Source organism: Clarias gariepinus, chromosome 25 (genome assembly GCF_024256425.1).
Source record: "Clarias gariepinus isolate MV-2021 ecotype Netherlands chromosome 25, CGAR_prim_01v2, whole genome shotgun sequence".
NCBI lineage: Eukaryota > Metazoa > Chordata > Actinopteri > Siluriformes > Clariidae > Clarias > Clarias gariepinus.
Window position 1 is genome coordinate 24,268,908 of NC_071124.1, and position 12,922 is coordinate 24,281,829.

The 12,922-nt window shown below is 38.9% G+C and overlaps 1 protein-coding gene across 12 annotated transcripts in view; it reads right to left on the minus strand.

Moving 5' to 3' along the window:
• Nucleotides 1-12,922, minus strand: part of ptprfb (protein tyrosine phosphatase receptor type Fb) — a 149,787-nt gene that overhangs the window by 66,501 nt on the left and 70,364 nt on the right. For 7 of the 12 annotated variants that reach the window (XM_053486094.1, XM_053486093.1, XM_053486092.1 and 4 more), the window contains exons 5-6: nt 9,628-9,816; nt 5,950-6,060 (exon numbers count right to left, since the gene is read on the minus strand). In XM_053486094.1, coding sequence (XP_053342069.1) covers nt 5,950-6,060; nt 9,628-9,816 — 300 coding nt within the window. Of the gene's footprint in view, nt 1-5,949; nt 6,061-8,791; nt 8,810-9,627; nt 9,817-12,922 lie in introns of all 12 variants that reach the window. The other 5 variants (XM_053486083.1, XM_053486091.1, XM_053486085.1 and 2 more) reach the window with 1 other exon arrangement.

Sequence of the window (12,922 nt, forward strand, 5' to 3'; positions counted from 1 at the left end):
GGGATTGAGATATCAACCTTTTTCTCTTGTCTTCCTTTTATTTTCTTTATTCTTGATTTTTTTTCAATTTATTTTTTTCCAACCTTTTTTTTTTTACTTTCTTTCTTTACAATTTTCTTACTGTTTATCTTGCACAATTCCTTCCTAAGCTTATTTTTCCCCTTCCGTACTTCCCCTTCGTTTATCTTTTCAGTCTTTCTTTATTTCTAGATGTTTAGTGTCTTTATTTTCTGCCTCTTCCTTTCCAATATTTTTTTTTTATTGTTTTATTTCCTTTTATAATGTTTTTACTTTTCTTTTTCCTCTTCTTTATTTCTTATTTTATCTTGAATTGTTTAATTTTCTTTTAGTTTTTCTTTTTAGTTGTTTTTTAATTCTTCTGTTCAAGCTTCACTTTCTTTATTTTAACCTTTCATTTTATTCTTCCCTTCCAGTTTTTGTCGTCTTTCATTACAAAATTTCTTTTCTCTTTTGTTTTACTTTATCCTTTTCATTTTCATCATTTCTTTTATTCAGTTTGTTTCCTGTTATTTTAAAGATCTTTTTTTCCTTTTTTCTCTTTTCCTTTATAATTTTTTTTCTTTCTTTCAATGCTTTTATTTCCATTTTAACATTTCAGTTTTAGTTCTGTTTTTTTTTTTTACTTCTTCCTCCCTCCTCTAAGTGTTGCTGTTCTTTCTTACCAATACCTTTCCTTTTCTCTGGGGTTGAATCTTGAACATCTTTCGTAACTTTAGTGTGTATGTTAGAGGGCGTGTCTGTGTAACTGTCAATCATTACGGGTGCTGATTGGCTTAAACATTCGTATAAAAAAAAGGAAAGAAGATGAGTCTTGCTGCATTTTGCTTTTAGCATTAGCACGTAGCAGCGAACTTCGCGGTGTTAAACCGTGTTAGACCTCCTGCACAAAAAGCTCAGCGCTCTTCCTTTCTTTCTTTTCAATTCTGAATTTTTTTTTTCTTTTAATGCCTTTTTTATTTAGCTCATTTATTTTTCCTTTTCTGCTTTTTTTTTTGCTTTTTCTGCTTTATATTTTATTTATTCAACTTTTTTTCAAGAAGGTCAGCACTGTTTACACTTTAATTATTTTTCCATCTCATGCCTCTGCTTTACAGCTAACCTACACACACACACACACGAACACACACACACACTTCTCCAGGTAAAAAGATACACACAGGATGTCACCTTAGCAACCAGGAAAGGTACAGACCAGCACCCCTTTTTTCTTTCTTTAAGATAATCAGTTCTCGGTTCTTGACTTTGTTGGCGCTACAGCGGAACATTTACAAGTAAGCGTAACTATAATGTACTTATTTATTTTACACTGTAATGTGTAAAATAAATGTTAAGGTTTTAAAGCAGGTGGTCTCAGCATCGCCTCTTTTTAACAGAACTGAAGCGAGGGTCCTGGTTAGAGATCTCCACTTCACTCCTGCTTGTTACAATAAACAGAAAATAGGAAAACTAGAGTACGGACAAGACAGAAAGTAGCATACGCACACTAAGGGGGGGAGGGTAGGGGGGAGGGGCGTGGTCGAGGGGGTCCAGGTTCATGCAGGTTTCCTGAATAAAATCAAATGAACTGATAGACGAAGGTCACACGCAAGACTGGCAGACGAATCGGCCAATCAGAAACCAAGCACTCGAGAGCGCTACGAGGGACTTCTGCAAGAGGGGGGTTGGGGTGGGGGGGATGGGGGTGTTTGAGGGAGGGGTGAAAAGTGAGAGAGACAAACCTTCACGGTGATCTGAGTTTATGAGCAGATGGAGGTGGAGATGGAGAGAAATGAAAGAAGAGAGGAAAAGACATTCGGTGTGAGCAGACAGTCAGCGGTGAGGCCGAGACAGACAGACAGACAGACATCGTCTAGACGTACGGCAGCATCCGCACGTCTGAGCGCGCTAACTACGATACAAAATAAACAACCTGCACTTATTTTATACATTTTTTATAAATAATTAAGGAAATAAATCCAGAGTGTAAATCTTTTTAAATAGCGCTTGTAACCTTTACAAAAGAAATATAAAAAATATATATTTTACATAGTTTTTTATCATTTATTTTTGATATTACTTTACATTTATTATTATACATTATATTTGTTCAGTAATATATTATGCAAGTTGTACAGCACTGTTAAATAAATAATAAATATATAAATAAATAAAACTACTAAAAAATAATCACAAATTCCCACTAAGTTAAAAAGTTAAATAATTAGATTCTTTTATATGCATTTTATGTAAAATATTAGTAGCTTTGTTGAAATGTATTATTCTTATTACTTATATACTGACTTGTCTATTAAAGTAAATCTAAAGTATGTTTTTAACTCATTTTGAAAAAAAAAACAAATTGTTTTGGCTAAGACTTCAAATTTCTATAATAATAATTTAAAAAAATAAATAAATAATAAAGACATTTAATCATGTAGGGTTTACATCATCCATCACAAACCAAACAGTTAGAGATGATTAGAATGGTGTGTGTGTGTGTGTGTGTGTGTGTGTACTGAAGGGAAAGGGTTAATAGTGAAAGGAGACCAACCTTCTCGTGGCTCTGACAGGTGAGTTTATGAGCAGATGGAGGTTAAATTGATAGATGGAGGCAGAAATGAGAAACAGAGTGAGAGACAACACGTGAATCGACAAATACAGTGGAAACATCTCACACACACACACACACACACACACACACACACGTTCAGGGGTATATTTTGCCCTCTCTATTCCAGCAGCTGTGTGACGGAGGTGCAGGTTTATGTTGATGCGCTCGCTCGGTGATGTCACGGTGGTCATAGCAACGGCCCATGCTGCGCCAGCAACTACAGAGAGACTCCGTCCAGATTTTATTTCTCCTGCAAACAGTCTGCCGTCTCAGCGCGCTCTTCCATCCTTTATTGATTTATTTATGTTTGAAAGCTTCATTGATTTGTCCTTCCCTTCGCTCACTTCTCCTTCTCTTTCTTTTCTAGATTCGTTCCTTCTTTCCTGTTTCTCTTTGATTCTCTTTTTTCTCTCCATCGTTGTCCTGAACTAAAACTCTGGACTCTACGCTGTGATGATGTCACGTTGTTCACTGATGATGATGATGTCACGTTGCTCCACCCCTCCCGTATGAGATCTCCAACTTAACTGTTAAATCATTTACAACCTGCTTTAACGTTTTTGTTTTTTTTAATCGAAATCTGAATGATTCATTTTTTCTTCACTTTTCTTTTTGGATGCCCGTGTTTCCTCCCTAACCGCGACACGCTGTACCTCTCAGCCACTTCCTGCCATCACGAAAGCGAAGCAGCTCGCAATTAATTTCAAGAAGGTAAAACGCCTTCTTTCTTTTTTCTTTCTTTCTTTTTCTTTCTTTTCATCTCATCACTTTTTTCATCCTATTTCCTTCTCTCGTCTCTCTCTCTGCCTTCCTTTGATTCCTTCCTTTCGTGTATATAAACCTTTATTACTCTATAAGTGTGTGTGTGTGTGTGTGTGTGTGTGTGTTTAAGTGATAACATTAACATTAATCATAAGACTGTAAACGTTTAATGTTAAACATGACGTTTATTTAGTTAATGATCACACACACGGCGCAGGGGTTCTCACCTTTCTGTTAAACACACCACCTTATTAAATATTCTCTCTTTCTCTCTCTCTCTCTCACACACACACACACACACACACACACACACTTTATTTAAACATGTTTACACACAGCTTTCCTGCACAAAGGCCACACTGACAGAGTAACAGATGACAGATAATGACAGCTCTGAAAGAGAGAGTGTGTGTGAGTCAGCGCACACACACACACACACACATACACACACAGTACAATAAACATGTCAATGCTGATGTTCAGAGAAACACAAACAAATGATGGTGGAATCAGGAGCTTCGACTGAATAAAGAGCAAAAGAAACTCGTTGCTGTTGTTTCTGTGCGTGTGTGTGTGTGTGTGTGTGCGTGTGTGTGTGTGTGTGTGTGCGTGTGTGTGTGTGTGTGTGTGTGTGTGTGAGATTCATATTGGTTTACCTCTATTACTTTTTGTAAAGCATCATTGAGCTCGCTTAGTTCTGAATAGAAAAATGGACTTATTCAGAAGTAGAGTGTAGGAAGGCGTGGTCAGGGGCGGAGTCAGGAGCGGAGGTGTATAGCGAGGGGCGGAGTCAGGAGTGGTGGTGTGTCAGAAGCAAGGGGTGGAGTCAGGAGCCATGAGGTTTACAGGGGACATACAATAGGGGCGGAGTCAGGGGTGATTGGGTATAGTGAGGGGCGGAGTCAGGAAGGAGCGGTAGGATTTGAGGGTACTGTGTGTGTGTGTGTGTGTGTGTGTGTCGCGTGAGAACCTGAGGGCTGCAGGAGGTGCGGTGTCAGTCACTCAGTGCTGTTATTACCTGCACAAGAAGACTCACAGGAATCCACACCCATCACACCACAGCTCTCAGTGTCTCACACACACACACACACACACACACACACACACACACACACACACACACTTATTATTATTCTGGCCTTAATGCCGCAGGTGGCTCTGTTTACTCTCTGTGGTGTGTTTGCCCTGAGAGCTTCCGTGTGACGCCCAGGCAAGTGTGTGTGTGTGTGTGTGTGTGTGTGTGTGTGTGTGTGTGTGTGTTATTTAAACAAGTCACACGTTGCTATGGATAAGATGACAGTCACAAATATTTTGCTCCGAGTCAGAATCAATAGTTAAACTGAATAAACAACAAAGAAGAAAAAAAAATGAAGGAAAGAAAGAAAAAGAAAAAGAAAAAGAAAAGGAATAAAGGGTGAAAGAAAGACATTAAAAAAGGACGTTTCTGGGATCTTATTCTCTTCCTGTTTATCTTGTGTCATTCTTCCTGTTTTTTCTTTTTTTCTTTAGATCTGATTGTTTACTTTTCCATATTTATTTCTGTAACAAATGTCTCTTCTCCTTTTTTATTTTTTCGTTCCCTTCTTTTCCATTCTGTCTTTTATTCCCTTTATTCTTTTCATTTTCTTCCCTTTCTTCACATTTTTTTCTTTTAGTTTGTTTCTACATTTTCCATTTAATTATATTTTTTCCTCTTTCCTTTCTCATGTTCCTTTATTCTCTCAATTTCTTTCCTTATTTACGAAGATTAAAAAAAAATAAAAAATGAAAGGTTGCAAAGAAAAAAAGAAATTGAAGGTTAATATAAAGAAAAAAAATGGGGAAAAAGAATGGAAGGTTAAAGGGAAAAAATAAAAATAAAACAAAGATTGAAAAAAAGAAAGTAAAAACAGAAGTGAAGGAAAAAAAAGAAAACCAGACTTAAAGAAAGAACAAAAAACAGTCATTTAAAAAAAAAAAATAAAAAAAAAAGAAGAGATAGAATGAACAAACATTGTGTCCTTTTACATTACAGCTGGTCGGCTACTGCTGCACACAACACACAACACACAAACACACACACAACACACACACAACACACACACACACACACACACTGCAGGTTACAGGACTTTTCCATTTGTGGGCGTCGGCCCTCTCCTGCTCCTGAGTCACCTCCGTTCGACCTCGCCGCCCCAGTGTGGAGAGACAAGGACGAGCCATGGGGGTATAACCAAAACAAGATCACACACACACACACACACACACACACACACACACACGGAAGCTGCGTTCAATAACAACAGTGTTTTGATGGAGGAGACACCTGTGCGGCCGGACGCATAAAAGACTCGAGCTGAATTATTTTGCGGGCGTGGCTCTGACTGTTACACTCAGAAAGGTGTGTGTGTGTGTGTGTGTGTGTGTGTGTGTGTTTACATGTGTGTGGTTGAGATCTGTTTATAGGAAACACAATGCTGGTGTCTAAATATTAAAGGACATCTTTACTAAAACACACACACACGTAAACACACACACACACACGTAAACACACACACACACACACACACACACACGTAGAGAGAGGAGAGAGTTACCTCGGACGTAGAGGTTGGCGGGGGCGGAGTAACGCGTCCCGGCGCTGTTTGTCGCCACACACTCGTACTTCCCCTGGTCGGACTCTTCACTGTTCTCGATCTGCAGAGCTCCTGAGGATACACACACACACACACACACTTTAATTGTGATGCGTCTGAAGGTGAATTGTTGATTAATTCTCTACAACAGCATTAACGCGCTCGCTATACGACCAGGTCATCGTTTCCATAGCAACAGAAGGGGAAAAAAAAAAACGTGTAATTGTTGATCAGGTTAAATTATCTTTATTTATGGAAGGAGTCTCCAGTTCTGGAAGGTTCTGAGCTCTGTTGAGAATTCCAGCTGTGAAGGAACCTCAGGGTTGAAACATGAACATGATGATGGTCCTCTGGTCTCCAGATCGATCCTCCAGAGACCTGAAGGTCACGGAGTGTGTGAGGAACACGAAATCTCACAAAAATCTCATTTTATTCCACAGAAGAACCTGAGAGATGTTCTCCTGCGTCCTGGTTAGAATCCAGACCAGATTGCTGCTCCAGGTGTACAGCGTCATATAACTGAGAGAAAGTTCCTGAAGGTTCCTCCAGCTTCAGATGCATCAGCACACACACACACACACACACACACACACACTATCTCTTGCAAAGCACAAAGTATTTATGGGACACACACACACACACACACACTGCCGACTCAGGTGTTTGCGCGGCGCTGACGTTGCAGTTTGTTCCCAGATCAGCAAATGTGCAAGCGCGAGTCACCGAGAGGAACCGCGGCGCTACGGTGATGTCGGGACGCTGACGTCTCCTCACCGCTCGCCGCCGCACCGACGTCACGAGCACGACGTCACTTCCTGTACGGTGTGTCGCCAGCCGCAAATCACGAGAGGAGTTCGTATCGATCGCATAGTAACACCTCGTTACTACGGTTACCATAGCAACAGCATCTCAGCACCCAAACGGTGGAGGTTTCTGTAAGGAGAACTTTACTGAGAAGAGGAAGGAGAGAAATCGAAAGATTGGAAGAAAATAAATAAATAAAATGTTGAAAGTAAAAAAGAGAAGAAAGGAAGAAAGAATGAAAGTTGATCGACATGGAAAAGAAGAAAATAAAAAATAGTTAAATAAGGAAAGAAACACATTTGAAAAAGATAAAGATTTATAAAAGAAAGGAAAAAATAAATAAAAGATTAAAATGAAAAAAAGAAAGAGAGAAAAATAAAGGATAGAAGAAAAGAAACAAGCAAATGAAAGTACAGAAGAGATGAAAAATATAGACTAGGATAGAAAGAGGGAAAAAAGAAAGTTAAAAGACATGGGTAAAAAAAGGGGAAAAAAAAGAAAAAGAATTGAAGGTTAAAAAACAAAACTGAAAGAAGAATAAAAGAGAAAGGCATCTCCACTCAATCATCACGTGGTAGTGGAATTAAGACGCGACTCTCCTTGTTACCATGACAACGTGTTTATTCCTATGTTATTAATTAGATGATGACATCGTCACATTGATCAGACAGCAATAAAATTATTTTGATTCTCAAGATTCCTCGCCCGGCAACCCCTCCCCCTCCCCCTCCCCCAAATTTTTTTATACACATAATAAACCACAAAACACCTACAAACAAAATAAATAGTTTATAATGAAACTGATTACATTTGTGCTGTGACAGGAATAAATAACAACACAAAGCACATTTAAGTGTGGAGCGGGAGTGAGACGAGTGTGAGGAGGAGGACGACGAAGATGACGACGTCGATGAGTTTTCAGGAGGTTTTGGATGAAATGACTTCAGCATTCCCATGTCACTGATGTGTGTGTGTGTGTGTGTGTGTGTGTGTGTGTGCGCGCTCTAATGTCGGAGACACACAGTTAAATGAATATTTAATTACGTGAGATCATCGCTCTGACCTGCAGAGTCGTTACAATCGGTTTGTTCCCCGCCAAGAATAATAACAATAATAATCACGCGAGCGCCGAGACTCGCACGCACACACACACACACACACACGCACACACACGCCGGTCTGACTGGGAAACACGGAGATCAAACCTTCATCAAATCACCACGGAAACAAAATGACGGTTTTCAGACAAAATTGACTCCGTTAGACTGAAAATCTGGTTCCCACCCAAACAAACAGCTGTAGATTTTAAATCATGAATAAATGTTTTTTTTTTGAAATCCTTCTTTCATCTTTCACCAGGTTTGTCATTTGTGGGCGTGGCCTGTCAGGCATCTTACAATCTGATAATAAGGACAAGCGTCAAAAAATATACATTTATTTTAATTTTATCTGGTGAAGCCAAGGAGAGTTCGAGAACTGATGGGAAGCTGCGAGGAATTTGGCGATAGTCAATAAATCAAGACTGTTGTTAAATTGTGTTAGAGATCACAACTGACTGCTTCTAATAAATAAATAAATAATTAAATAAATACATTTATTGATGCAAATCTAGTGCTCAACCTTTCGACCCATCAACTGCTTTTTTGAGGCCAAACTAACAATCAGATAAACACCACTGTGATAGATCTGAACAGATTATTGTTAAAAGGTTTTAAATACTGTTTGTATTTATTTACAGTATAATAAATAATCCACAGTATGATATCTTAACCAGTCTGCTATCAGGTCCTGTTACACGACAGCGAGCGGGTTAGAGCTCAAGCGATTCTCCGCTTCAGCTCGGTGTATCTGACCGAACCAGGAGTGAGAGAGAGAGTGAGAAGGATAGAGTGAGAGAGTGAGAGCGAAGGTGGAGGTGAAGATGAAAAGATACGGAGGAGTGAGGACACACGTGGACACCGTTTTGACACACTGGGTGTTCGACTGTCTGCTGTCTTACCTCGGATCGGTGAGCCGCCTGGGCGAGAGGAACCGAACGCAAAACAAGAGCAGAGACAGAAAAGAGACAGAGAGAGAAAAGAAAAAAAGAGAGAGAGAGAAAAGAAAAAGAGAGAGAGAGAGAGAATGAAAAGAATCAAACAGAAAAAAGTTTATTAAATATAGAAAAGTGGCTGTGCTCATAGAACAGAGAGAGAATAACAAGCCCCGCCCACTCGCAGCACTTCACCCCGCCCACTCATAGCACTTCACCCCGCCCACGACTCGCTAAAAAAGATAAACTCTACTGTACACTTATCGTACTTTTTAACTCCAATAAAATAAGCAGATTCGATAGTTTATTTTGTAAATGTTATTGTTTGACTATTTTTATGTAAACATTTTCTGTTGTTTTTTTTAATGTAAATCAATTCTGTTGCACATTTTGACCTACAAACCTTATAGGTTAATTGTTTAATTAATTGTTAATTGTTTAATTATTGTTTATTATAACGTGAACAACTTGTTTTTTGTTTTTATCAAAACATTCTACTGTTCGATGTAAACCATTGATACCAGTTCGTTTTGATGTAAACAAATCAAATTGCTTGTTTCGATGTAAATCGTTTTTCATTGTTCCGGTACCAATCAGTAAACTTAGTCAAGTTGCCGTGGCAACAAGGTAACCCCGCCTCCACCCTCCATCTACTTCAATCGGCACTAATCGCAGGTTACTGATGCCACAAAAACGCAACTGAATATCTTAACGGAAAATAAAGCGACTGTCTTAAATGTAAAGAGACGCGAAGAGATTTTAATCGTACGCTAATTAAACAGCACGGACGGTTCAAGACGTACCTGAGCGGAGCTGCTTTATCCGTCCGTTGCTGCTGTTGATGTCGACGGGAAGGAAGTCTTTAAACCAGGAAATTTCCGGGTCGGGGTTTCCGCTGGCGGCACACAGCATGGTCGCGGTCCGCGTTCGCTCCACCACTTTGAGCTGAGGACCCATATCGATGCTCGGGAAACCGGGAGGAATCTGGTTCTCTGAAAACACACACACACACACACACACGCACACACACGTGTCTAGTAAAGCTACACAACCCAGATAAATGTCGTGAAAATAAAAAAACATCTTAATTGCATTTAAATAGAATAAAAGAAACGAAATGTGCAAATTGTTAACACCAAATTTTTAAAGCAAGATAAAAAAAAGTATAAATAAAACTTAAAAAAAAGACTGCTTACTAATAATTATCCACTAATCAAGTCTGAAAAAATATAATTAATAAAATGAGATCATGTAGAATTTTATTACGTTTGAGATTTTTTCCACATTGCAAAGACATGTCTTGTTTTTGCTTTAAATAAAACAAATGTAAACAGAGATTTAAAAAAAATCTACATTGAAACAATTTTTCTTGTATTTCTTTCGATTTACATTTTTTTTTTTACATTTTCTTCCTCTTTTAATTTTTTTTCTTTATATATACGTTAAATTCTATTGAAATATATATTTTAAATTTTTTATATATTTTTATATATTATATTTAATATAGTAAATATATGAAATTACCCCAGTATACACTAATGAATTTTTTCTCTTTAAAATTTTTTTGTGTATATGTTTTTATATTTTTTATTTTAAAGATTTACCTTAAGAAAAATCATATTTAGATATTTATAGTTTAAATAAAATTAATTAGATTTTTTTTACATAAAAACACGTAATATCTTTACCCTAATAATTCTTGTTTTTAAACCTATTTTGTATATTTTCTGCTTAAAGACAGTCATGTTTTATATTAAGAATTTTAATTAGTTATTTTTGTAAATAGTTTTTCTCCTATTTTCTCTATTTCCTTCTTAGTTCTCCTGTATTAAGAGACGTTTTATACTACGTAAGTTAAATTCTGAGCAGATATAAAGAAAGCCCTCTGGAGAGGCCGAGTGTCGCGGCGGTGAAGTGAACACCGCATATTCTTTATTTCTCGACGTTCCTCCTTGTGCGCTGCGTATAAGAGCCGAAACTCTACACGTTGCACTTCGGGCCACTTAACCTCGCTTCGCTCCCGCAGGATGAACGCTCGGTGATGTCCTTCTTCCTCATCCTTGAGAGAGATAAAATAAATTCTCAAGTGCTCGAGGCTTAAAAACATCGATCTGAGCCTTATTACAACATAAAGCTGGTGGACGCCTGTAGAGACGCCGATCGTTCATCTCAGACGAGCGAGTGCGTATGCCAGAGCGAGGACTGTAAGTGTTTAAAGTTGTAATTGAACAAAGGCTCGCGAGGAACTAATTAATCGACACGTCACAAGTTAGCGTGCATTAGCACTAGCATGAGCGCGGATCTGGATGGAAATAAGCGATGCGAGCGAGCAATAACGCTACGCCTCATTAAGGTGCTGGAGAAGCATCGGGTTGCTAAGTGTTTACATCTGAAAGACCGGAGGGACGCGCTGTACACTAACAAGCACTGCACTCGCTTCTCGTCAGTGTGTGTGTGTGTGTGTGTGTGTGTGTGTGGACTCTCTTTATTTGTTCAGTGGAGAAATGTTATATTTCAGGTTTGCAGGTTTCGTGTGACGGACTTACACACCGCATTATGAGTGAGATATAAAACACGGGGGGCGGAGTCAGCGTCACCACCCCATAGCATTTAGCCAACACTTACAATTAATTATTTAGGATTACCAGTGGCGTTCGAGTCAAAGCAGGACTTCTGAGAGTTCTGAAAGTAAAAACTCCCTTTATTTCTCTATATAAAAAAAAGTTCTTTCAGTACGCCGGAGCTGTGATCCATACACGTCTAAAACGCCGGCCTCCCAGGAACTCCTTCAGTCGGACTGTACAGGGGATGTGGCAATGACTCCCAGCCCTGTATTGAGTTCCTGTAACTAGGTTTTACACTTTCTACTGCGTCACTGTAACTTTGGATGTTTTGATGCTTCAAAAAGATGTCTCGGGGTGAAGTGTCTCACTACCCTCACAGTGATTCATAAAAGAACTATATACATATATACACTGTGTATCGTTTATCACTTCCTGTTTACGCCACAGCAGCTAAGAGTCATTCAATCCTTGACACTGGAGACTCCTTATAGAAGCTTACAGAAGAAAAATCAATCAGAACAAAGATGACACTGTTTTGTTTTGTTTTCTACCCGAACGTCAGTGGTCTTAGCTGCAGTCCATGAGGTGTACCATGTGAGGGGCATTTACAGTTAAGCTTATTTAAAAATAAATGATAATTAAACATTGAACTTCAAGATCACTGCCTTCAGTCCGACTGCACGAGCAGAACAGGAAGGAGTGACGGTTAGCTGTCTCGTCTCTCAGACCGAGCTGGAACCAGACACGAGACCAGATGCTCTGAGGTTCTCAGATCGCACTGATCCCTGCTGAGAAACTAAACCCGCTTAAACGGGGCTTAATGACTGTATGATTTAAACACATGTAACTAAACATTATGAGGAAAAACTTTCACACACACACACACACACAAATGTCTCACTTTTTCCTTCCAGCTCTCTCGTTACTCATCGTAAACCTGCTCGTCTTTGCAGAACTCTGCCAACACTCCCTCCTGACTCATTGTTTTCATAAAGTTTTGGCACTCACCCAGTAATGACTTTTTTATAAAGCTAATAAAATATGTTTAGTATTTCAGGATTTCCAACAGAGACACGTGGCAGGACGGTGATACTGAGTGGGCTACATAAGTACATAAAGCACTCCGTGTTGTGCGGTTAGGGAAAACTAATCAACAGCAGGACGTGAGGTTACTGTAACTGGTCTTGAAATGTTTCGGGCCGCTTTTACTTCGGCGTCTCGGGAATCGTTTACGGATTTATTTATGTTTGTTTGTTTCAAGAACGATTCGTCCTGCAGTAGTTCCTGCTGTCACTCTCTCTCTCTCTGTACGGTGTTTCTTGTTCCTTCATCTTACATAAAAAGCCTAAACTCCTCCACCCTGATGATGTCAACTCTGCCGGTAACAAAACACTGAAACTGGAGACTCCTTCCATATTTTTAAAAATATATATATTATTTCTTATTATTATTTCTCGCAGCACAAATTTGAAAAAATCGTTGACCCGTGGTTGAGAACACAGAGCTCCAGAACTTTTTGTTTGAGTCGCAGCGC